The following is a 22,848-nucleotide window of genomic DNA, read 5'->3' as shown; positions in this document are numbered from 1 at the left end:
CACAAACCCACAATGGCAATAGGAAGGTGTGATTTTAAAACAAATCTGAGTATTGCAAGTATCCCTTAATAATCATCCATCACATAGACTTCCACCACAAAATAGGAAAAGACATTTTTAATATTAGACAAAACTAAATTACCAAAAGAATAAGCCTATTTTGTTAGCTCCTTCAAAGATTAATATGCCTGTCGGGGTCAGTCCAAGAGAATATTCACAGCCATCTCTTCCCTACAAACAAACGAAGTGACAATCGGTAGAAGGTTCTAACAGGTCGTCACACAGCAGAATGTAAAAACAGTTTCCTCACCACAAGTTACTTAGTTGGTATAATGTTTATGTATTTTTTTCAGGATTAACAACATCAAATTACTTAAACAGACATAGTTCTTACCCTGACAACGTGCATGTCTACCCCATACATTTCCAGCCACTTTGCTTTATTCAGATAGGAGAGTTCCGCTTGGGCAGGGCTCTTTCCCCTTTGAAAAACCAATGGAAATACATGTGAACCAGGGTGTGGACACCCACAGGGCATGCTTGGACTATGGCAGCTCCACGACAACTACGGCAATGAGGGGTGCAGGTTTATATTGACAGGAAAAGGCCTCTAAAAATGTACAGTGGACCCTGGACTTAGGAACTCAATTCGTTTGTGAGGGTTGGTTGTAACTCAAGTTGGTCAACTGAAGGCTCAAGCTCCTGTACACAGCCTTCAAAGTGTCTCTCCTGTATACAGGCAGATCTCAGTGTCCTTAGAGAGACACTGGCCCAGGATTTCTCAATTAACCCCACATAGGAAAGGATGTTGTAATGTTCCTTCCAGGACTCTTTAAGGATTAAATCTGTATCTGAGACCATCTGGAAGCACAAGCGGCCAGCATTCGGGTCATAACTCAAGACTTTGGTTACAAATTAAAACTAAAATTCCGGTTGTAATCAAGTTGTTTGTATGTCAGGCTGGTCATAACTTCAGAGTCCACTGTACAGTACTGTTAATAAATAAAAAGATCACAGAAAACTGCCTATAATAGGCCACTAGGGGAACAATACTGTTATATATATGCAGAAAGGATACACAACAGATCACTACTAACAGCATCCAGCAGGGAGGAGAGATGTTTGTGTGAGTGGGGTGGGATGACTTTACAGTGACACACTTCTATATCGTTTCAGTATTATACAATAAGAATGCATTCATGTCACCTTCCATTAAAAAAAAGGTCACAGGGGCTTTTCAGAGGGACTGGGGGACAATGGAGGCCATGCTAAGCTCCAGGTCCAAGAATGACTTGGGATGAGTGGTGTTTTAAGAGGAGGGGACAGGAGGGAAGAAGGCCAACCTCTGGGAAACTGGAGTGAGGCAGCATTGGCAGTCCAGGCTTAAGAGCCTTAGATCAGGGCGGTGACTGTAGAGGAAAGCAAGGAGATCAACGGCATGGCTGGCTTTCCATAAGCTGTCCGCTTTGCCTGAGATACAGTGCTGTACAGCATGTGGTCTCAACTGTGCGTGTTCCTATACAACAGGGTTACAGGCTGAGCACCCCTTACCCGAAATGCTTGGGACCAGAATGCTTCTGATTTCAGATACTGTTCAGATTTGGGAATACCTGCATATAGATAATGAGATCTCTTGGGGATGGCACCCAAGTCTTAAATGAAATTCATTTCTGTTTCACATATACCTTATACACATAGCCCAATGGTATTTTTATACCCTATTTTTACTGTTCCTGCATTTTAACTGCAACTTGTCCCACAAAGTCAGGTGTGGAATTTTCCCATGTTTCATTAGGTCAGCACTCAAAACGTTTCACATTTTGGGTTTGGGGTTTTCAGGTTTGAGATGTTCCATATGTACTTCTAAAAGGTTTATTACTCTATAAGGTTCAGGACAGGGTTCCCAGAGACCAGGGATGTGGGTGTGTCAGGGCAGTGCCCTTCACTGCCCACACCCAGGGTGTCACCAGGGCAGTGGTGGCACTATTGGCAGGGACAAGCAAATCAGACCAAGGTTTTGTATTTCAGAGAGAGAAAAGAGTGTGGCTTGGTTCTTGCTGCACATCCCTCAGAAGAGATGGCAGGTGGGCATGTGGCATGGGGGCATTTGGGAGAACAGGAGGGAAGCACAGGAGAGAAGTGATGAGATAAAGATGTAGTTTTATAGTCAGCAGCTAAGCAAGTTTACAGTAGACAAAAGAATTTGACAAGCACACAGGACAAAATAGATAAACAGATCAGAATGCTAGGTGGTCACATCAAGGTACCTGCACTCTTTCCATCTCTGGAAGATATCAAATTCCATTGCTTCTGTCTGATTTGGAATGAACCGAAACTCAGACACAAGCTCTGGTGTGTGTTCTGGAAGTTCACACTCCCCAAGCTCCGCTGCACGTTCCATAAAAGACAGGAAAACAGGAGACACTGAGCACTTTCAGTTATTGCTGTAACTAAGTCCAAAGGCATTTTGCATGATTATAAAGCACAGGTACCCCCGGATGTACAACTCTCTCCTTTCTGGAGGACTGAACTCTCACTTGGTAGCCATATGTACTCTCGAAATCCCCAAGAATCATTCTAATGCCCTCCTCATTGTGTGATACACCATCATCTTAGTTATTACCGTCTTTCTCCCAACCATTTCTCCCACCCAGTGAGGCCCAATTACATTTTCCCGGAGAAGTGGCAAAGCCTTGCATTTCCAATAAAAGGGAATTGCTGAGAATGAGGATTTGCCCAGAAACACCCACTGTGCCAGGCTCTCATTAGGGCAGGTCAGAGCAGCACTTCAGGGGCTGCAGTGCTGGAGGGAATGGATCAAGAATTCGGTACATGCAGAATCCAGGGGAAAAAACAAGGAGAGAAGGAAGGAGGGAGGGAGGCGACATGAACGCACTGCAGGGGCAACTGCGACAAGTTAGGCAGAATCCAGGATGGAGCCAGCTGGGCAGAAAAGGAGAAGCAGCAAGGTGAGCTGCTATATGGTCCTTGCTCTTGCCAGGTCACCCACAGAATGGAGGCTCCAGGACAGGTGACACAGGGTATGAACAGGAAAACTCACTCTCCTCACCCCACTTCTGCGGATTCCAGAATACAAGGAAATCCTCCAAAGTGTCCTCCAATACCTGGCTATGCAAAGTGTGGGCCATGCACCAGCACACACAGGCATCACCTGGGAGTCTGCTCAAGATGCAGGCTGTCAGACCCCACCAAAAACCACCCAGGCAAAGCCTGCCTTTTCACAAGATGCCTGGAGCTCGGGTACTCACTCACCTTTGAAAAGTACTAATCTGTAGCAGTGGCTTTTGAAGTTGAGCATGCATCAGAACCACTCGGTGAGCTCATTGAAACACACTGCTGGGCCCCATACCCATAGTTTCTGGTCCTATAGGTCTGGAATGAGGCTCAGAATCTGCATTTCTAAGAAGTTCCTAGAGGATGCTGACATGGCCACCTGGGAAACACACTAGGAGAAACCTCTGCTCCACACATCAAACCCACCAATGGACCAAGCTGCCCAAGGACTCCACGCACTATGTGCCCAGCATCCCTTTTCATCACCCCATTAGGCCCCACTCAGCCAGCCCAGGCTTCTGAGGATCACAATCCCACAGCCCATCTTTCAGGAGAGGGACTCCAGCTGGTTGCTGCAGTGGATAAAATGTCCCTGTACGTGCAGAGGAAGTAGTAATCCAAACTCAGTGGGACCATGAGAGGCTTGTATAAGACAATGTCTGGCACACAGCAGGGACCTGATAATGTCTCCCCACCTGCCCACAGCCCCTCGCCTGCACCCCTATCACTATCAGGGTCAGGGTGGGCAGCACCTTGGTATCTTGGGCAAGGGCACAAATGGAGATTCTGCTTTAGAAATAATATTTTCTCTGAAATGTTGGGGCTGGTTTTCCAAGGCCAGAGGCCACCACTGACCTCTGTTCAAGAAGTCACCATGAAACTAGGTACCTGGAAAGGCCAGAGGGGTAACATGGTTTAGAGAGACTCTTGTGACATGAACTACCCTTTCTCTATGGCACCCATGGGCCACAGTGAGGCAATGGCACCCTATGTCTGCACAGGACAGGACTAATGGTGCCACTGACATCATCAAGCACTGAAGGGAGAAGCCAGACAGAGACAATGTCTCCCTGATGTGTTCAGACTGGCAACAGGGACCAGTATTCTATTGCACCTTTACCGCACTAAAACAGGCCTAAGTGGAGCTGGTACATCATTCTGAGGCAGCACGCCTGTCTTCCAAGAATCTGCTGGAAGAACTTAATACTTCACTACTCTATAACCTCTGCAGCCTGGCCTCAGCTCCAAGGAGTCTATGGAGGATGACAAAAACAGCTCAGACAGAGGAGAGCTTGTTTTCACCATGTACTAGCTGTGTGATCCTGGGCAAGTCATTCAACTACTCTGGGTTTCTGGATGCCTTACCTGGAAAACGAGACTGTTCCAAGGAAGAAACAAAACCACAGGCACATAACAAATGACCTCTTCCTTCCTTCTTTTTTCCTTTTACTTGGAATATTTTTCAAATCTACCATAAATTTATTCCTCAAAGAGCACAGACTCCTTGCAGGGCTACTGTATCACGACTCAGGAGGCACTATTAATTCAAGGACAACTGGAACAAGATATCTCAAAGCTCAAGCATGGAAGGAAACCAACACTTCATTTTATTCCTACTCACAGACCCCAGGGCAGGAGGCTCAGCTGGGCAGGAGTGGACGGCAGGCAGCAAGCTATAGTATTTACCCGGAAGTGGGGTGGGGGAGAGGGCATGGGCTGTGACCAGGGCTTCCCTATGTGTCTAAGTCTTCAAAGTTTGTTTATTTGTACTGACATAATGATTGTATGTTAAGCTATACTTATGTTATGGCTCAGCTCCAATGGGTAATGTCCCCAAGAAAGGCTCGCAGGTGGTTGAACTTATTCTTGTCTGCCTCTGTTCTTGGTGATGCAAAAGGTTCAACTAGAGCTGGACTTGTAAGTGTTGTGTTGACTCCATTACACAGGGGTGGAGGATGTGGTGAGAGGTGTGCCTTAGCCTCTAATCATTCAGGACAGCATACAAACTTGCAATAATATGTCAATGGCCTTAGGAGAAAACCTCTCCAGTGAATTAATGCTTTGCTTCCAGGAATGACACAATGCTTTCATCTCAGTAACAATAAACACCCTGACATCTCCTGCTGGGAGGGCTCCCTGGCCTGAAGGTGTGGCCTCCTGGAGTTCAGGAGCTCTGGAGTTGAGGAAGGTCACTGGCTATGCTGGTGAAATGGGTACCTGGGCAAAGTAGAGGGGCCACTGCCAAATTCCCAAACCACACACACCCCATGGCTCTCACCATAAGGCCTGCTGCATCAGAGAAATATGGACCGGAAGCACCCAGCAGTGTATTTGGCACAGAAGGCTACTGATGATATTATGTCACCTCTATCACCAGTACTTTGTAGTCACAGGGACAGGCTTCCCCTTCAATCAAAGTCCCTTGGGGTCTTTTTAACCTCATTTATTCTGTACTTCCTAAGCATTAACTGTAGGCCAATCCCCCATTAGGCAATGGGACTTAAGAGGTGACTAAGGAATACAAGTATCCACTAATGCACCCTACACTCATTAGAAACGATCTTTATGAAAAGTCAGACATGGTAGTGCGCACCTGCAATGCCAGCACTTGGGAGGCTGAAGAAGGAGGATCATAGCAAGAGTGAGGCCAGCCTGAACTACACAGCTAGACCCTGTTTCAAAAAACTAAAAACAAACAAACAACAACAACAAAACCCCCCAAACTGTTTTTATGTGTGTGAACATGACAAAATACATTTACCAAAAGCACCAAGTTAAAAAAAATACAAAAAAATTTGTATATGACTCTAATCAGAATTACATTTCTTAAAAATCCACTCAAAACTCATAGATAGAAACACCTTCCTTCCACTTGCCTGATTACTGTGCTAGTTTCCTGATATTCTGCAATAAGCATGTACTGATTTTATAATGTGAAGAAACTTCTCAGATCAACTTTTAAGAACTGATAAAATACAAAAGTGGCAAGCCAATCTTATTATGGTGTTCACAAATACCAATTATGAATGAATATATCATAATTCATAATCCAATAGAAGCCAATGAACGCACTGGTAAATGAATCCACAGCATATGTCTATCTGATGTGCTAATGAAATCGCCTATGTGCAATTACACATTAGCATTCTCTTCATTAGCACTGGAGACTTCAGCAAGTGTTTCTTATACATTGTAAACTACAATCCACTAGCGCATCCTACAAACAGCCAACACTGACAAGCCTCCAGGCAGGCTCATCGTCAGTCTCCCCACCCATGACGACCTACAACACTGCTTCTAGACTGACCTCAGAATAAGCTGTGTTCAGCCACCCAAGGAGCTGTTGCTGCTTCGGCACCTCCCACCCTAGAGGCTCGACATGGGCCATCTCCTCCACTGGAGCTCAGCTCTCCTTCTGGCTGCTCGGAGCTCACTGCTGCCACTACCCAGCCCTGGAAGCAGTCTGAGTCGTCTCTGCCTCCTCCCTCAACACCCAAGTCTCATCACTGAGTCTATCTCCCTGTACTACCAAGGCTGTTTTCTGCTGTGTGTTCACAACCACCTGCCCTGCTCACTTTCTTACTACCTCTGTTTAGCAACTCCTCTCTATTTCCCCCAGCCCCAGTTCTTAGTTCTGCTACAACCCTGATCCCATACAGTCAGCTTGGCCTTTCTAACATGCACATCTGACCAGCTTGACTTCTCAGGAGCTTGCAGAGGCCTCACTGCTGACCACATGAAGTTCATGGGGTCTGAGGCCATCCATCTATTTGGCTTCTTGAACTTCACCCCAACATATCACTTAACTGCTGCTACCTGCCTCCGTTTTGGGGATTGAACACAGGGCCTCATGCATTCTGAGCAAGTGCTCTGTCTACCACAGGAACTTATACACCAGTTCCTCTCAGTACTTTGTTTTTATGCCTCAGTCCCTTGATTCTTCCCCCTCCCCCTCACTGCCCTGCCTCATCCAAGCCTCCTGCATGTCTCTATTGGTGAAGAACGCACTGTGCTCTGCACCTAATTTCCTCACTGAACTGCAAGCCACTTGGGGGTAAAGACTATGTCCTACTCATTTACAGACAGGGACAAAGTAGAGCACTGGGCCTGGCATGGTACATACTCGTTTGTTGTAATGAAAAGTAATAACATTAAAAGAATCATACCACAGAGATATAAGTGCACCCATGTTCATAGCCGCACAATTAGTAATAGCTAAAACTTGGAAGCAGCCCAAATGCCCATCAACTGGAGACTGGATTTTTAAAATGTGGCTTTTTAATAAAAGAGAGTACTACTTAGCCATAAAAAATGAGAAATTAGAGACATTTACAGCTAAATGGATGCACACTGATGAGATACTCTTAACTGAAATAAACAGGACATACATGTGTAAATACCAAATAGTTTCTCTAGTGTGAGAAACTGAAAGTTTAAGTAAGGACTAAAAGGTGTAATAGATAATGTGAAATAGGAAGAAAAGGGGCAAAGGGGAAGAGGAAGTGGGAGGGGGAGGGGAAAGAAAAGAAGGGAATGGAATTAATATGAGAAAATGGAAAAATGGAAACAAAGTCTTTGTAAACAGGGAGGGATGGAGGGGTTGAAGGGAGGGCAGGGGAAGGAGGAAAAATAAGAACCAAGAGAGATTATGTAAAGGTGCAAATTTCCAATGATGAATGTAATTATATTATATACCTAAAATGTACCAGTAAAATAAAAATTTTTTAAAAAACAGTATTACTACAAAAGATGAATGTACCTTGTAGACAGAGAGCAGCTAATTCCACAGCTGTTTCATAGGGGCATTTCAATCTAAAAAAAAGAAAAGAAATTATTTTAAATATGAAATTATGTACTTATAAACATACAAAAATATCAATAAAATCATTCTTCAAAAGACAGTGATATCTAAGCAATGATTTTTGTTTTTAATGTATGTTTTTGCTGTCTACATTAAAGAATGCAAACAAATTGGCACACTAAATTTCCCCAAATCAGTTCTCATCATATGGCAAAATAATCCAATCTAGGTATATTTTCTTTCTATCACCCTTGTATGCAACTTTACTGAATTTGGCAAGAATGGGAAAGTTTGGAAAACAGAATGAAAAGGATCCCTTTGCATTATTATTTTAAATTTATTTTATCTTGACCTAGTACATGTGGTTTTCAAGCTGCCTCCAGTCTTTCTTAAAACAAGGTATTAGTGTTAAAAATAAAAACACACCATATCTAATGTTGCCACGACAGCTGAATGTACTCAGCATTCTACTAAGTATAACTGAGGCCCAGGTGTAGAAGAGTGTTACTGCAAATTCGTGATCTCATTCACACTTATATTTCAAAGTTAGTTAGAAAAATAATAATGACATACATTGGTACAGCACTTCGTAGTTTTTATAAGCCTTTTCATATATGCATCATGCAATTTGGTTAATGCATCCAGTTTGTAAACCCCTGGGATGGATGCAGTCACTGTCCCCCCTCTACCACTTTATAGATGAGGCAGTGAGTGTCAAGGTTGTTCCCATGGTCATCCAGCTGACAGCAAGCAGTGCTGGGACTAGAACACCATTCCACTTTAATGTACAGTAAACCAACTGGAAGTGCATGCAAACTGCAAAGTACTGTACAAATGCAAGGTGCTGTCAATAATATTTTTCTAAACTGAAGACAATTTCTACAGTTACGAGGCCTTTACATGAGGAGCACAGTATGGAGAGAAAGATAAAAAATACACACACTCATATACACACGCCAACCAACGATCTGTATTGCATGGCTGAATAAGGCAAATGTATACACTGTACAATCTCCTTGTTCTATTGAGTATATTCCACTGAAAGTTTTATAGCATCTTTTCTATTGAGAGTTTGCAAATTCGGAAATTACATTTTAAAATTTCTCTCAGATTACATTCAAAATCAGAATGTATTCTTTTTTCTTTTTTTGGTACCAGGGATCGAACCTGGGACCTTGCGCTTGCGAGGCAGGCACCGGAACCACTGAGCTAACCCCCTGGCCCCAGAATGTATTCTTGTTAGTAACATCACATATATTACTTCTTAGACTCAATGTAGCCTTAGCTTTTTATAGAACAGAAAATATTCAATACCTATGCTGAAAACTGACACAACTGTGAAAGCTATGACTCCTGAAATCTCTTATATTAAAAATAAATTAATATTACATGCAAAATCAACCACTTCAGTGCTAATGCTTCTCATGCTCAATAATCTTTGTGTGTAGCCAGAAGCCTAGTATTTAAAAACCATTTTGAAAGGGGGAAAAGGTAATGAGATGAGATGTCTAAACTTCTTTCTATCCAAATCAGAACATAACCTCTTTACTTCAATGTGGATGGTGATGAATGAGACTTTTTGACTGTCCAAATACTTGTACGTGTATACATACTAATAATGTATCTTGCTTGCAAATACGACAAAAGCCATTATGAATGGGGCAGTGATGTGATCAGGGAGAGAATTATTCCCGAATACACATCACTTAAGATATTAAATGCTCTTGGAAATGCTTCAAGCCATATAATAATCATTTAGAACAGGATGATAATGACAGTGATACAAATATTAGACTCACTTCACAATGCCTGGTGCACTTTTTTGAATTTTGAAAAGGGAACAAGGGTAAAAGAGTTAAAACAATGAATTATTTTGAAATATACTATGATACATCCTGAGTTAAGATTTAGAACAAAAACATACTTACTTTCCAGAAAGAATGTCATGCCTGAGTTGTAAAACAAACAGGTACCTGACAAACACATACAAAAGTCAACAGAAGGTAAACCTTTCCTGGCCACCTCCAATCCCCAACATCCCATCACAATTCCCACCCCAAACACAGCCTGGGATTCTGCATCGTCAAAAGGGAGGCCAAAGCAAATGAGAACTTGAGTGGAAGGATCTCCTCCTGGGCCTCCAGGAAGGCATCCTAGAACCTCGATGGGCAGGCGAGAGCATGTTGGGAGTTTGCAGGATATTTGCAGGATGGAACACGGAACACTGAGCTGTCCAAAGACACCTTCCACAACCCTTTTGGTGCTCGAGAAGCGAGCCCAACAGGTTCACAGAACTCGGCACATGGACATGCAACGTGTCTAATAAAACCAGCAGGGTGGAGCCACTGGGTACAGCCCTCAGCCAGCTCTAGGTGGCAGATTCCAGAATCACATCAAGTTTGCAGCTGACTGGAATCTGCTAGCAACAGCTTGAGGCTTTTCTTCCTGATGTAGCCTAACTGCAGACTCTTAACAAAACAGGTACACAGACAATACACACACACACACACACACACACACACACACACACACACACGCACACAAATCCTAGAATAGGACTACAACTGGTTACAGGGGCAACAAAAAATGGGGAAGATAGCAAATAACACAAATGGGACTTAGGTGAAATGAATGTCTTAGTTTAAATAGTTTTGCTTTTTATTTTAAACCAGGACAATGCGGGCATCAGTACCACTTACAATGCTTTGTAAAAACCAAAGCTGCCCACGCTCTACTCCATACCTACAGAGTCAGAATCCTACATGCAAGAGTGGTCCCCAGGAATTTGATTTGTTCAAAAGCTTCCCAGGTGTTTCTGATTCACACAACTCGGTTTAAAAACCACTGGTTTTGATGACAGTTAGAAGCAGCATGTTTCACAAAGAGCTCTGAAGAGGAACACTGGAGTAATTTAATTTGTTTGATTGAACCTTGGAAACAATGCAGCCAGTTGCTTTCTTGGGATGGATAAAGGGGAATGTGGGTGACCCAGAAATCAAGGGTGGTGGTGGTGAAGGTTCTAGTACATTCCAGAACGTCCTGGCTTCCCAACAGGTGCATGACCATAACTTAACTTCACTTCTGAAATTCAGGATACTGGCTTGTGTATCCACATCAAGGGGAACACAGCACCAACATGGCCAGAGCTTCTGATGCTTGTGGGAAAACCTGACTACAAAAGCCCTGTAGGGCCAGGTGTGGTGGTGCAGGCTGAGGCAGGAGGATTGCTGTGAGTTTGAGCCCAGCCTGGGCTACACAGTGAGTTCAAGGCCAACCTGAACCACATAGCCAGACCCTGCCTCAAACAAACAAACAAACAAACAAACAAACAAACAACAACAAAGTCCCCTGCAGGCCCTTCCAGTAAGGCAATAGTGATGATTGGTCAGTCTTTAAAGTGTTACTGAGGTTATCATCTTCAAACTAGTGGCCACCACTGCAGACTACCTAGCTATGTACATGTCACCATCACAACCCATCATCCACAAAAAGTGACAAGGAGGCTCTGGGGATATCAATAGCAGGAAAAGGCTAGGTAAGGCATTTCACTGATGGAAGGGTAACTGGAGGAAAAGTGCGTATGCAAAACTCTATTTTTCTTTGACACTTTCTGAAGTTAAAGAGATAAAGAAACATAGGCACAACAAAGATAACATGAAAGGATTCAGACCACTTTGTTGTAACTAGCACAGTTTGTTTAAAGAGATGGTACTTTCTACTGTAACAATCAAGGGCATGTTTTGCAGCTCCTTAAAAAATAAGATGGCAATTGTGGATTGAAAAATATTCTCCCAATATCTGTTCTCCCTTTTTGTAGCTGAGACAAAAATATAATGTCACAGAACAATCAAAATACCAAGATCCAAGAAAATAGAAATGGGACAAGAAAATAAATACAATGCTTATTAACTAAGAACAATATTAAATTAAGCAAAGTTGTGGATTTTCAACAGAATACAGAAGCCCAGGAAAAATTCTAATAACTCTTGCTCAGAAATACAGACAGCAAACAGAAAGGGAGGCAAACCCATAACTTACAAGACACATAAATCTAGGTAAGGCAAGTGGTACTGGCCAGGATCGTCTGCATTATGTCCTACCTTGTAAACTCTTCTCGAAGGTTGTTTGGTTCAGAAGAATAGTATTTAACTCGAAAGTGCAAAGCATAAGCAGGTCCGACTAAACATTTGTAGACAGAAGGTTGAAGATGTTTTTCCCCCAATTTTGAAGATCACAAAATGGACAAAAGGAAAAACACATTAAATCTACAGCACATTCACCACTCCATTTGGAGGGCACAACTAGGCATGCAAAGTTAGTACTGAAATGGACTTTTATGTTGACTATGAAGATTTAACTGGTAACCACATTTGGGCTGGAAATCTAAGGATCTGGAAGAATTACTAAGAGCTGACACTTTACTTTTACCTTTGATGCCAAGTTAGTCCAAGTTGATATCTATGTTTTACAAAGTACAAAATGAGCTAAAGGAAAGTGACACATAAATAGCAAAGCATGCTGCCATCTAAAAAATAAAGTAAGGGTACCTTAAAGTATTTTTAAGAAACTATGAATTTTTTAAATGACTCAAACATGAACTGGACTATACTACCAAGGAGACCTCCTACTTTCCTAGTCACTGAGTCTGCTTTGTAATTCATTAGGAAGAGAATACAGTAGGTGTAAAGTCATGTTTCTGAATAGTACATTAGTCATTTCTCATTGGCAGATGTCTAATTTCAAAGGAGAGTACAGGTGGGTTTTTAATATCTACTAAAAACTGTTATTCAAATTTTAAACTTTAACTTTGGCCAGCTCTAATAAAAATTATTCATTTAAAGTTGGATTTCTTTAAAAATGCTTTCAACTTCATTAGAAAACATAAACCCTCAAAACTTGGGCAAAGGAGTTCACTGACAGATAAAAGAAATAAAAGAGGTACTAAATTCTGTTCACTTACTTTTCATCTGCTTTTTGATGGGTTTAGAATGATCCAGCCAGTGCTGAAAGAAAGAGAACATTTCTTTAGGAATCAGTCAACAGCAAGATTTTAGGCCCTCATAGTTACCCTCCTCTATAAACATGAGTAATTCTACCCACAAAAACCCAGAAGTGGATCAGATTATGAGTTCTTCACTGAAAAGTGCTTGGTATGATGTTCAAAATCCTGTGCTTATACACCTAAGTGCATTTTTATGGGAATAGGGCACCACATTTTTCCTAAGTTTTTAAAAGTAGTACCTGAAAGTATCTAAAACCCCTTCATGAAATCATCTGTAAAGCCCCTGTGGTCAGCGGAAGCACTCCATTGCCTTTTCCTTCAGACTTGCTCGTGTTATTAATCTTCTCTAATATTTCCTAGTCTCCATTAATCTAGCAAAAAAGTACAAACTACAATGTTAGAATCTCTCTTCATACTTCAGTCTTGAATTTCTGTCAGGCTAAACCCTGAAATGATAGAACCAAAGTTCACTGCCCCGCTATTCTTTTGCCAGGAAAATAACACTGCAGATGGAATGACAGGCAGGCATTTGCCTAAGATAATTTTGCGATCAATGAAGGTATATCTTAACTTCCTCAAAATTTTACCATAACTAGGGCTGGGGATTTAGCTCAGTGATGCTGTGCCTGCCTCACAAGCACAAGGTCCTGAGTTTGATCCCAGCCAAAAAAAAAAAAAACACCCAAAACCCAAAACCCAAACAAACCATAACTACTTCAGTCGTCTCTGAAGGAGCTCACAAGCCATTTCCCTTCCTTAAGAGTATCTCTATAATGACCACGTTGAGACTACAGTCTTGAAGGAGGCTCAGGGGCCTAACTTCCATGGATAGCTACATGAGGGGGTTATGTCCAGACAAAGTGAAAATACTATAACTTGAAAAAGGCATTAAATGTTTACTGCACACCATAGCTTAGCAACATTGAGTACTGATTGTTTACTCTTGTGATAACGTGGTTGCCTGGGAGTTGCAGCTTGCTGCCATTGCCCAGGATCTGGAGAGAGTGTTCTATCACATAACATAAGCCCAGGGTAAGATCAAAATTCAAAATTTGAAGTACAGTTTCTACTGAATGCATATCACTTCTGCATCATCATTAAGTTGAACCACTGCAAGTCAGGGCCTGTCTATACTGTGAGTCCCTTTGAATATAAGCCCCTGAGGATCAGGGACACTGAATCATTTCTGTGCTTCCTATGACAGGCACTAGGTACAGTATTCTGCAGACCCTTATTAGGTTGAGAAATGAACAAATGAAAATATGAATCATTTTTTAAAATGAGGCAAGTTAGGGACATACACTATTACACTGAGTAAACTCAGTGCATACTGGAACTTCAATGTTAGAAAAACGGCTGGAATGACACAGCCAGAGTGGGTTTCTCACCAGCTATTGAGAGCCAGAGGCCACTCTGCTGATTGCCAGGGACTTTCAGAAGCAATCTACACTCTGCACATCCTAATAATACGAAAGGGTGGGGCCAAATTAGTATTGTGTACTCCACACCTAACCAAAGCATCCGTTATGACTGAGTGGGAGGAGAGGGATGAGGAAACACAAAAGCATGTAACAGATGAATTATATTACCATAAGCTTATGAGCAGTGTGAGGGGAGAATGTGGGCTTTTGTCATCTCCACTCCCAGGTAGGCAAGCGTGTAATAAAAGAAGCAGATCACCACAGCAGGGTGCCTATCTCACAGACACATGTACAGGATGCTTTTCTCATTATTAAATAGCTCTGAATTGGAAATGACCTAAACGTCCACCAACAAAGACATTAAAAAATGGCTCATCCATAAAATGAAATACTATTTAAAATGGATGTAGGTTCTTTGATGTGGCAAGAGATCTACAAACACAATGGTAGATAATCAGGATTCCATTTATATAAAATTATTATTTTCTATTAGAGATGTACAGAAAGATTTGCAGAGGTTATTTTTGGGTAGTAGGACTATTTCCTTTTTCCTTTTTCTTTTTCTGAATTTTGTTGTTGTTGTTGTTGTTGTTGTTGTTGTTGCTTTCATGAGGATATTATTTGCAGGGAGGTGGGCTGGGTTGTCATTCAGCATTCGTTGTCATTAGCCTACCAGGCAGTTTCTGATTATGAGTTTGTGTTATGATAATTAGGTATCTCAACTACTCTCAGTTGAAAAGCCCCAAACTCAGCCCTGGGAGGACAGATAGAGATTGGATGTGAGCGTATTTACTCTCCTGCTAACTATCATGCGAATGGCTACATCTAAACCTGTTCTTAAAGGAATTCACTCTTACCCTGCAAAGAAAGTTCTCCCTTGAAACTACTAGTCTCTGCAGCCCGAGACTATCATAGTTTAAAGGAGCCTGCCCTCTTTCTTTCCTTTCTCAAGTCTCCTTATATAATTCAGAATAAATTGAGTTTTCAGCCTACCCTTCTTCTCCCTTTATTGTCAAACTCTAATCTCCATCCAAGTCCAATTTTTGTGGTTTCCTTCCCCAAGGTTTTCAACTCTGGCTGTGTATTCATTTGAAAAAACGTTAAAGAAGTCAATATCCAGGTCTTACCCAAGACTCATTAACGAGAGACTCAGAGCATCAGCGTTTTATAAACGTTCCCAAGGATCCCCTTTAAATATTTAGTTCTGAAGTTTTCTGCATCCTCTCCTATTCAGGAAGATGCCCTGATAATCTTGAGTCATCCATAACCTATCTAAAAATGGCTACTTGAATTCTCTAAATCTCAAGCAACCTCAGCTTTTACAGGCTAGTCAGCCCTAATGGTAAAAGGGCCAAGTGTCTGTGGTGGAGGTTAACACACAGGCTATGTGATGACACAGGCCAGATGCCTGGGTCAGATGTTCCCAAGGGTAGCAGACTGCTCTGCCCTTCGGCTACATCACTAATGGAGCTCCCTTACCCCATTGCAGGGCTATGCCCTATCCTTCCTGCCCAAACCAAGACCTGCCAGAATGGAGGCCTAGGAAAAGCCTGGGCCTCACTAAACTGAGAAAGGAATCAGACAGAGTTTCATCATTTTGAAAGCTCCTTGACCCCTTCAGTTTTCAGATCAGGTTTACATCAGAGATGCTAAGAAACCCGGTCACCATCTGAAAATGAGAAAAGATAAAAATTATCTTGGATCCAACCAGCTCAAAATGACTGACTTTCTTCATAGCTGCAGGAGCTTACCAGGTTCTGATCACTCATATTTTATCCCACAAGACTCCCCTTGACTTGAATACTGGAGCAAAGAGAGCCCAACATGGCATTTAACACATTCTATCCTACACATGGCCAGAGGACTGTATTTAGCACCTATCTGGGATGTTCACCTGTGTCCTAGCTAAATATAGCCAGACTCCCAATCTGTAAAGGCCAAGGTGAACAGCTCTAGATCTCCCAACAGAAACCAGTCACTGCAGACAGACAGGCACATTTCTGAGTTCAAATGGCAAGAAATTTAATTCAAACACTAATGGGAGTTAGCAAGGTGGTTCTGATCTGAATTTGTCATCTAAGTCCATCTGGCAAAGCCCTTCCCATAAATCAAGAAGTGTGAGATGATCCTGGCAAAGCCCATCTGTTCTAGTAATGCATTAATTCTGGAAACATGACACACACTCAGTCTCACTGTAGGACTTCCTAGGCTAAAATATACATGGAAGAATTGGAATAGCAATGCCCAAGAGAAGCTCAGGGGTTAAAGAACATCCAAAATCTTTGTCTGAACATCCCCAGAGCCCTTGCCATTAAGCCTAAATGATGGGAGTCATAATGGGATTTCTAGTACCTACAGATTTCCTCGACTTATAAAGAATATCTAGTTTGTGTTTAAATTAGAGCTGGAAGGAATCTGAAGAGGTAATTGTTTCCAAAGGATGAAGAGAGAAGCAAAGAAGGAAGGGAAGAAGCACTCTGCCAGCTGCTGTGTCACATCCACCACCCAGCTGAGGCCTCACAGCAGGTGGAAGGTGGGCCGGTAGATGATGTGGGGGATATGGCCCTAGTGAGGGAAGGCAGGATTCGGGCTCACACTGGCGTCCGCATGCATTACTCGGGGTCTCTACACCACAAACTAGCTTGACGTGCCTTCTCCACTACAGGAGGGATCTCTCCTCTTCTCCATCACGATGAGGGCCATAAACTCACTGATACCAGCTATTGGAGGTTTCCTTGGGGCTTTGTCTAAACAGTCACAGAGACCCGCTCACCCGCTTTCCATCCAGCACTGATATTTGTACCCGGGCAGGAAAACCCTCACCAGCCTTTCACTGTCAGCTTTCAGAGAGGCTGCAGCTCTTCCTCAGCCCATGTGATAATTCTCTACACTACCATGAAGGTGGCACAGAGTTCAAGTTCCAGCTCTGCCACTCATTGGTGTGTTGCCATGAGCAAGGCCCTGTTCCCAAGTCTTAGCTTCCTTCCCTATGAACTACCCTAGCCCCTACAGCACTGTCTGAAGGTTCAAACAAGTGTCCACAGAAACCACATGGAACCATTCAAGTGGCTGGAAGCAAGAGGTTTCATCTAATTGTTTGCAACAATAACAAAGATTCCACTACCAGTGCTTACACTTTCCTATTTCTCCTTTTTTTTTTTTTTGAGGTGCTGGGAATGGAATCCAGCTCTCTGAGAGTGCCAGGCAAGTGCTCTACCCAAGCCACACCCCCAAGGCTTGCTTGTTTCTTCTCATGATCACATCTGAAATGGTACAAATGTCCAGCAGTGTGTGTACAAGTGGCAAACAGGATGACCTTCCAAGCAATTGGCAGAGTGAAGCCAGGGGAGCCCTATCCACATCCACCGAACCCCCCAGCAACCATCACACCTATGTGTTAACCTCACTACACAGCCCTGGGTGTGAAGTGTGGCCACTCTATGCTGCAAAGACCAGAGGAAAAACATAAGACAAGTCTTGAGACAAAAGCCTAAATCATCTTTTCGGTATTTCTTTGCTGCCAAATGTACCATCATAAAAAGCTCCCTATTTATGTTGGTATGGGCTTAGGAAAGGGACATTTGGCAGCCATAACTACTGTCCATAACATCTGCTCCCTAGAAGGGGAGAGAGCCTTCTCCTTGGTGGGACTGTTGTTATTACCCCTACCTCAAATCTCTACCTGGCAAACTCCCCTCCTCTTCTGCTGACCACATCAATGGTCACCTTCTCTCTGACAACCTATTCGTTTTATTCAGGGCACTCAGATACTCACCAAGGAGCCTGGATACTCTCTGCTAAAGGACTGGCCACACTGCACTCCAAGGGACTACTTGTCTGTCTCCCCCACCAGAATGTGGCAGATAGGGACAGTGACCAGCTCATACCTGAACCAGGAGGCTTCGTCGGCAATGGGTAAGTTCCAAGCCAAAGTTTAAAATGTTACTTTTCCTTCTTTCTTTCTGTGTATGTATGTAACTGTGTATATGCATGTATACCAGGTATGGAATGGAACCAGTATGGTCCAGCAGAAAGTTCTGGACTTCGGAAGGATACCAAGATCTGAAGTCTGGTTTTGTCCTTACTTTAACCTTTACAAGGTTCCTAATGCCTCTGAACCTCAGATCTGTCACCTGTAAAAAGGGTCTGCTTTATGGCCAGCATTACAGATCTGGGATCAATGTTAAATAAGAGTTATGCAAAGCCTTTAGTTCAGTGCCTGGCTAGGGGTTGGAGGAAATTCAGCAAACAGCAGCTTTCATGACCAGGCAGTGTGAAAGCCAGGAGGGTAAGGGTGCAGGCCAGAGCCCTTGGCTCTCGGACAAAAAACCTCTGATATGCAAAAACACACACTGTTCCTGTTTTAAGCTGTACCAATGTGTGATCTGCAGAGTGGGTCCCTGGATGCCTCTCCCTCTTTAACACGGAAGCAGGAGGTCCCAGTTCCGACTGCTAAAAATAGGTGATACAGGGCTGGGCAGGGCACCATGAAAACCACGCTTGGCTCTTTTCAGTAAGCTGGAGATATAAGCTGGGTATACAAAGAGCCATGCCAAGAGCTCGGCTGGTCAGCCCCAGCCCTCTGATCCTCACATCAGGGGTTAGATGTGGGTGTTGATACTTGTGGGAGCCTCAATTATGAGGCAATAAGCCAATGGCAAAGCCAACCATTCCTTTCCCAGCCTCTGTCCCACTCTCCCCAGAAACACCTCCATGACATCCAATTACCTCCCAAACCCTGTGAAAATCAATGACCCCTGCAGCAGCCATCTCAGCAAAGGGCCTTTCGTAAATTTGCCAGGAGTTCTTCTGCAGGCAACATGGGCTGATAGGTGGCAGCTAACTTCACCTTCTCAGTGTGCTCACCTATGACTCTGGTCCCTCATCGGCTTGCCCTGACAGAGAGTGGAGCTGCCCTGCTGTGGGACAGATGCGCTTTGTCCTCTAAAGGTTCATGTGCTGGGAGCTCAGTATTCAGCGTCGTGGTGCTGAGGTAGTGGAAGCTTTGAGAGGTGAAGCCTAGTGGAGGAGACTGGTTATGGAGGCTCGACCCTCATAGTGCCTGTCTAGCAGGAGTGAGGTCTCACAGGACCGGATTAGTTCTCAAGAGGGCAGGTTGTTATAAAGCGAGGCCACCCCATACACATAGCCTCTTCCTCATACAGCTGTGTCCCTTGCTATTTCTGTGCCACATTATGACAGTCAGAAGGCTCTTGCCAGAGGCCAAAGAGATGAGGCCACTCAATCTTGAACTTTCAGCTTCTAAAACTATGACCTAAATAAACCTCTTTACTTTATAAAGTACTCAGCCTCAGGGATTTTTTATAGCAATACAAAATCGACTAAAACAGACCCACACCCATGTCCCAGATTATAAAACCTTTTCTTCTCCATGAACTCACTGGGTTCTTCAATTTCCTTGTGAAACAGATGTTGCTGCCAACACATCACAGAGAGGAGCACTGAGGCTCGAGAGCACAGAACACTGGAATGAACACGTCTGCTTGAACATGCAAAGCCCAAGCTGTGCTCCTCACTAAATGACTTCCTGAAAGCTGACAACTTTGGCTTCACCATTTAGAAGGAGGGATTTGGCAAATGCCTCTCTTACAGGTCATTCTGGAGCTAAGAAAGAGGTGCCATGTTGTATGCCTTGTCTCCAAGAATCACCAAGTTAAGAAAAGGAAGTCCTGGGTCTTAGGATCTAGTCATTAGATGATGTGTATTTATATAGACAAATAAGCAACCTGAGGCCATATGAGCAAGCTGCCACAGCAGGCAAATGAGCTCAGAGGTTTACAAAGGAAAGATGCTGGGAGCTCAGGACATGCTTCATGAGCGAGGGTCAACTGAGATGGCCTTGAAGGAGGGTGAGGGAGGGCCTTCCAGGGCTCATGCAAAGGCCCAGAGAGGAAGTCACATTGGTCATCGGGTCCCAACCTACAATGACACCAGCTGAGAGATCAAAGACCAGGATGACAAGAAGGGTCCTGGTAAGTCTCTTCTGCTGCACATACATCCTCTGACTCTAAGGTGATGAGGATCCCACACCTGCCTTTGCAGGGAGGAAAAGTCTTTCACATCCATAAAGCAAGATACTAGCAAGTCTCAGAACCTGCAGAGTCTGAGCACCTGCAGGTGTCTGGCCTGAGTCCTGTTGTGAACATCCCTCCTGCTGCAGTGACAGGGCACTGGCAGGTGGGAAAGCCTGCCAGCCAAGTCAGCAGAAGTTTACAGCAAAGTCTTTCATAATGGAATCACATCCAGGGCTTTGTGGGAAGCCAAGTGTCTGGGGAAGGGTCACCTGGGGATGAGGATGTGCCAGCAAGGCAGCAGACACTGGCTCTAGGGAAGAAATGGTGCCTACCTCCTCCCTTCTAACTAGGAGAGACATGGGCCTGGCACGCTGGCCTCCCCCACAGCCTGAGAGTCACTGATATGAATCTGAGGCCAAGGGAGAGAAGGTGGCCTATCTGAGCCCACTAGAGGAGTCAGAGGCACAGCCAGGCACAGGGTCCAGGCCAGACACACGCTCTGGGCCTGCGGTAGATATTTCAAAGCCAAAACCACCACATGTTTTGTGACACACAGAAGACAGAATGGAGAAGTTTCAGGGCAGAGAAGGGCTGAAGAGTGTTAGATGCCGAGCAGCTGGAAGATGCTGAGGACAAAGAGGGCACCTCTGAATGTGGCACTCAGGAAGCAACTGAACACAGGACTGTGAATGCAGGTGCAGAAAGAAAAGGCACAAGCAGGTGGATTTTTTCTCTTAAGACAGAGACAGGATGGACAGGGAGAGAAATTGGAAGTACAAGGCAAGAAAGTTCCAAGAGTTTCAACTAAGTGACCTTGGTCTTCTCAGCAGGTGAGGCCAGCTACAGGGCAGTCTTTACGGGGACAAGACTCCAGGTCTGCTCACAAATCAGCAAGGGAGCTGTGGGGCACTCAGGTGGCAGGAACTGACCAGGCTTGAAGTGCAGCTCAGGGACTTGGACTTGGCTGAACCCATGTGCTGTGCTGGTGCCAGGAGGCACAGCCATGACTTTCCAGCAACACTTGGCAGCCTGCAGGAAGCAGCAGAGGGAACAGACGGGCCTGTGTGCTGCGGGGCGGGGGCCTGAGAACCAAACGCTGCATAAGGATATAGATGAGATATCAGAGGTTTGGTGCAGGCAGGAAGGAAGGCACAGGTGGGAGGAGGCTGGATGATGTAAATAAGATGGAATGGGACCATTACAGGCCAAGACCAGAGGGAAGATGGATGGACTCAAGGGAACTTACCATGCAATGACAAATGTCAGAAATCTGGGTCTGGGAATGACACCGGGACCCATAGAGGATCTGTGTGATGTTTGATGAAATGAAGCTTAAGCACTACGGGAGGCTGAAGCAGCAGGATCACAAGTTTTGAGCCTACCCTGGGCAACTTAGCAAGACCCTGTCTCAAAAAAATAAAAAAGGATTGGGGATATAGCTCAGTGTGAACTCCTGGGTTCAATCTCTGTTACCACACACAGACAAAAGAAGGGGGAGGGCTAAGAGGAGTGGGGAGGAAAAAGGAAGAGAGGGTGGAAGGAGAAGCACCGGCTCATATGAGACGAAATAGTGTCTGGAAAACTTGGAAGGGCCAGCAACTTGAATCCTGAGGTAGCCCAGGGGAAGAAAAGAACTAAGACACGAGGCCCTGGAGGAATGTGAAGGACAGTGGTCAAGTAAGAGGGCAGGACACTGGGTGGCTCAACTTAAAGGAAGCACCATTGGACCGGGAGATAAGAAAGGGAAAAGCTGGGATGCACCTCCCCAGGGCCCAGTGAGCTGCAGTGAATCTCCACCTGAAAAATAGACCATGTAGTCAAAGAGGTGACAGTCATGGGGGTTAGGGAATCTGTTGGAGGAAACCAAGAAGTCCTGGTGTGTGCCTGTAGCGGGGGAACACACTATACACATACACACACCTAGTGGGAGGCCTACCCAGGTGGCACTGCAGACAGAGGGCATTTATGTCCTGATTCTACTCTATGGCCTAAGGTCCCAACATCTCATGACATTCTCCGGCAGACCCAATTCCCAGGCAATAATTCTGAGCAGCTTCATCTTATACTTGTCATATGTGGTCCCCCAGGAAGTAACTGGTAAGCATATTTCAGGTGTGGGCAGCTCTAGGTCTCTAGATGGAACGCTGTCTCAGGGACTCACCCTTCAAAACATTGTCTAAAGGAGTACCCACTCCTCCTCTGTGCATCCCTCCCTCTGCTTAATTTTGTTTATTCTTCTTATCACCTATCATAGCTATATTCCCCACTTAATTCACAATGCTTAGAATAGGGTCCAATACATAATAGGCACTCAATAAACATTTTTAGATTGTTGAATAAATTATCTTTGAAACCCAAAGCTAGATTATGTTGGGAAGGAAGACTACGAAGTCATTCATTCCTACTACAAAAAGAGTGGTTCTGAACTTGTCTGGGTCACTCATTTTAGCAGCTTCACTGTAAACAGTTCTGCCTCCAAGAAAGCTGGTGGAGCCTGTGCTGACCTACCACTAC

At 44.1% G+C, this 22,848-nt stretch overlaps 1 protein-coding gene across 5 annotated transcripts in view; it reads right to left on the bottom strand.

Moving 5' to 3' along the window:
- The window catches only part of Epb41l4b (erythrocyte membrane protein band 4.1 like 4B), a 139,823-nt gene that overhangs the window by 73,701 nt on the left and 43,274 nt on the right, over window positions 1-22,848 (bottom strand). For all 5 annotated transcript variants that reach the window (XM_013073431.3, XM_013073432.3, XM_004848147.3 and 2 more), the window contains exons 3-9: window positions 12,837-12,879; window positions 11,977-12,055; window positions 9,805-9,849; window positions 7,835-7,887; window positions 2,268-2,388; window positions 395-482; window positions 143-231 (exon numbers count right to left, since the gene is read on the bottom strand). In XM_013073431.3, coding sequence (XP_012928885.1) covers window positions 143-231; window positions 395-482; window positions 2,268-2,388; window positions 7,835-7,887; window positions 9,805-9,849; window positions 11,977-12,055; window positions 12,837-12,879 — 518 coding nt within the window. The remainder of the gene's footprint in view (window positions 1-142; window positions 232-394; window positions 483-2,267; window positions 2,389-7,834; window positions 7,888-9,804; window positions 9,850-11,976; window positions 12,056-12,836; window positions 12,880-22,848) is intronic.

The sequence above is a fragment of the Heterocephalus glaber genome, unplaced genomic scaffold (assembly GCF_053883595.1).
Source record: "Heterocephalus glaber isolate CG9 unplaced genomic scaffold, H.glaber_assembly_v1.0 deba00001481, whole genome shotgun sequence".
Lineage (NCBI taxonomy): Eukaryota > Metazoa > Chordata > Mammalia > Rodentia > Bathyergidae > Heterocephalus > Heterocephalus glaber.
This window is presented reverse-complemented; position numbering and strand designations above follow the sequence as displayed.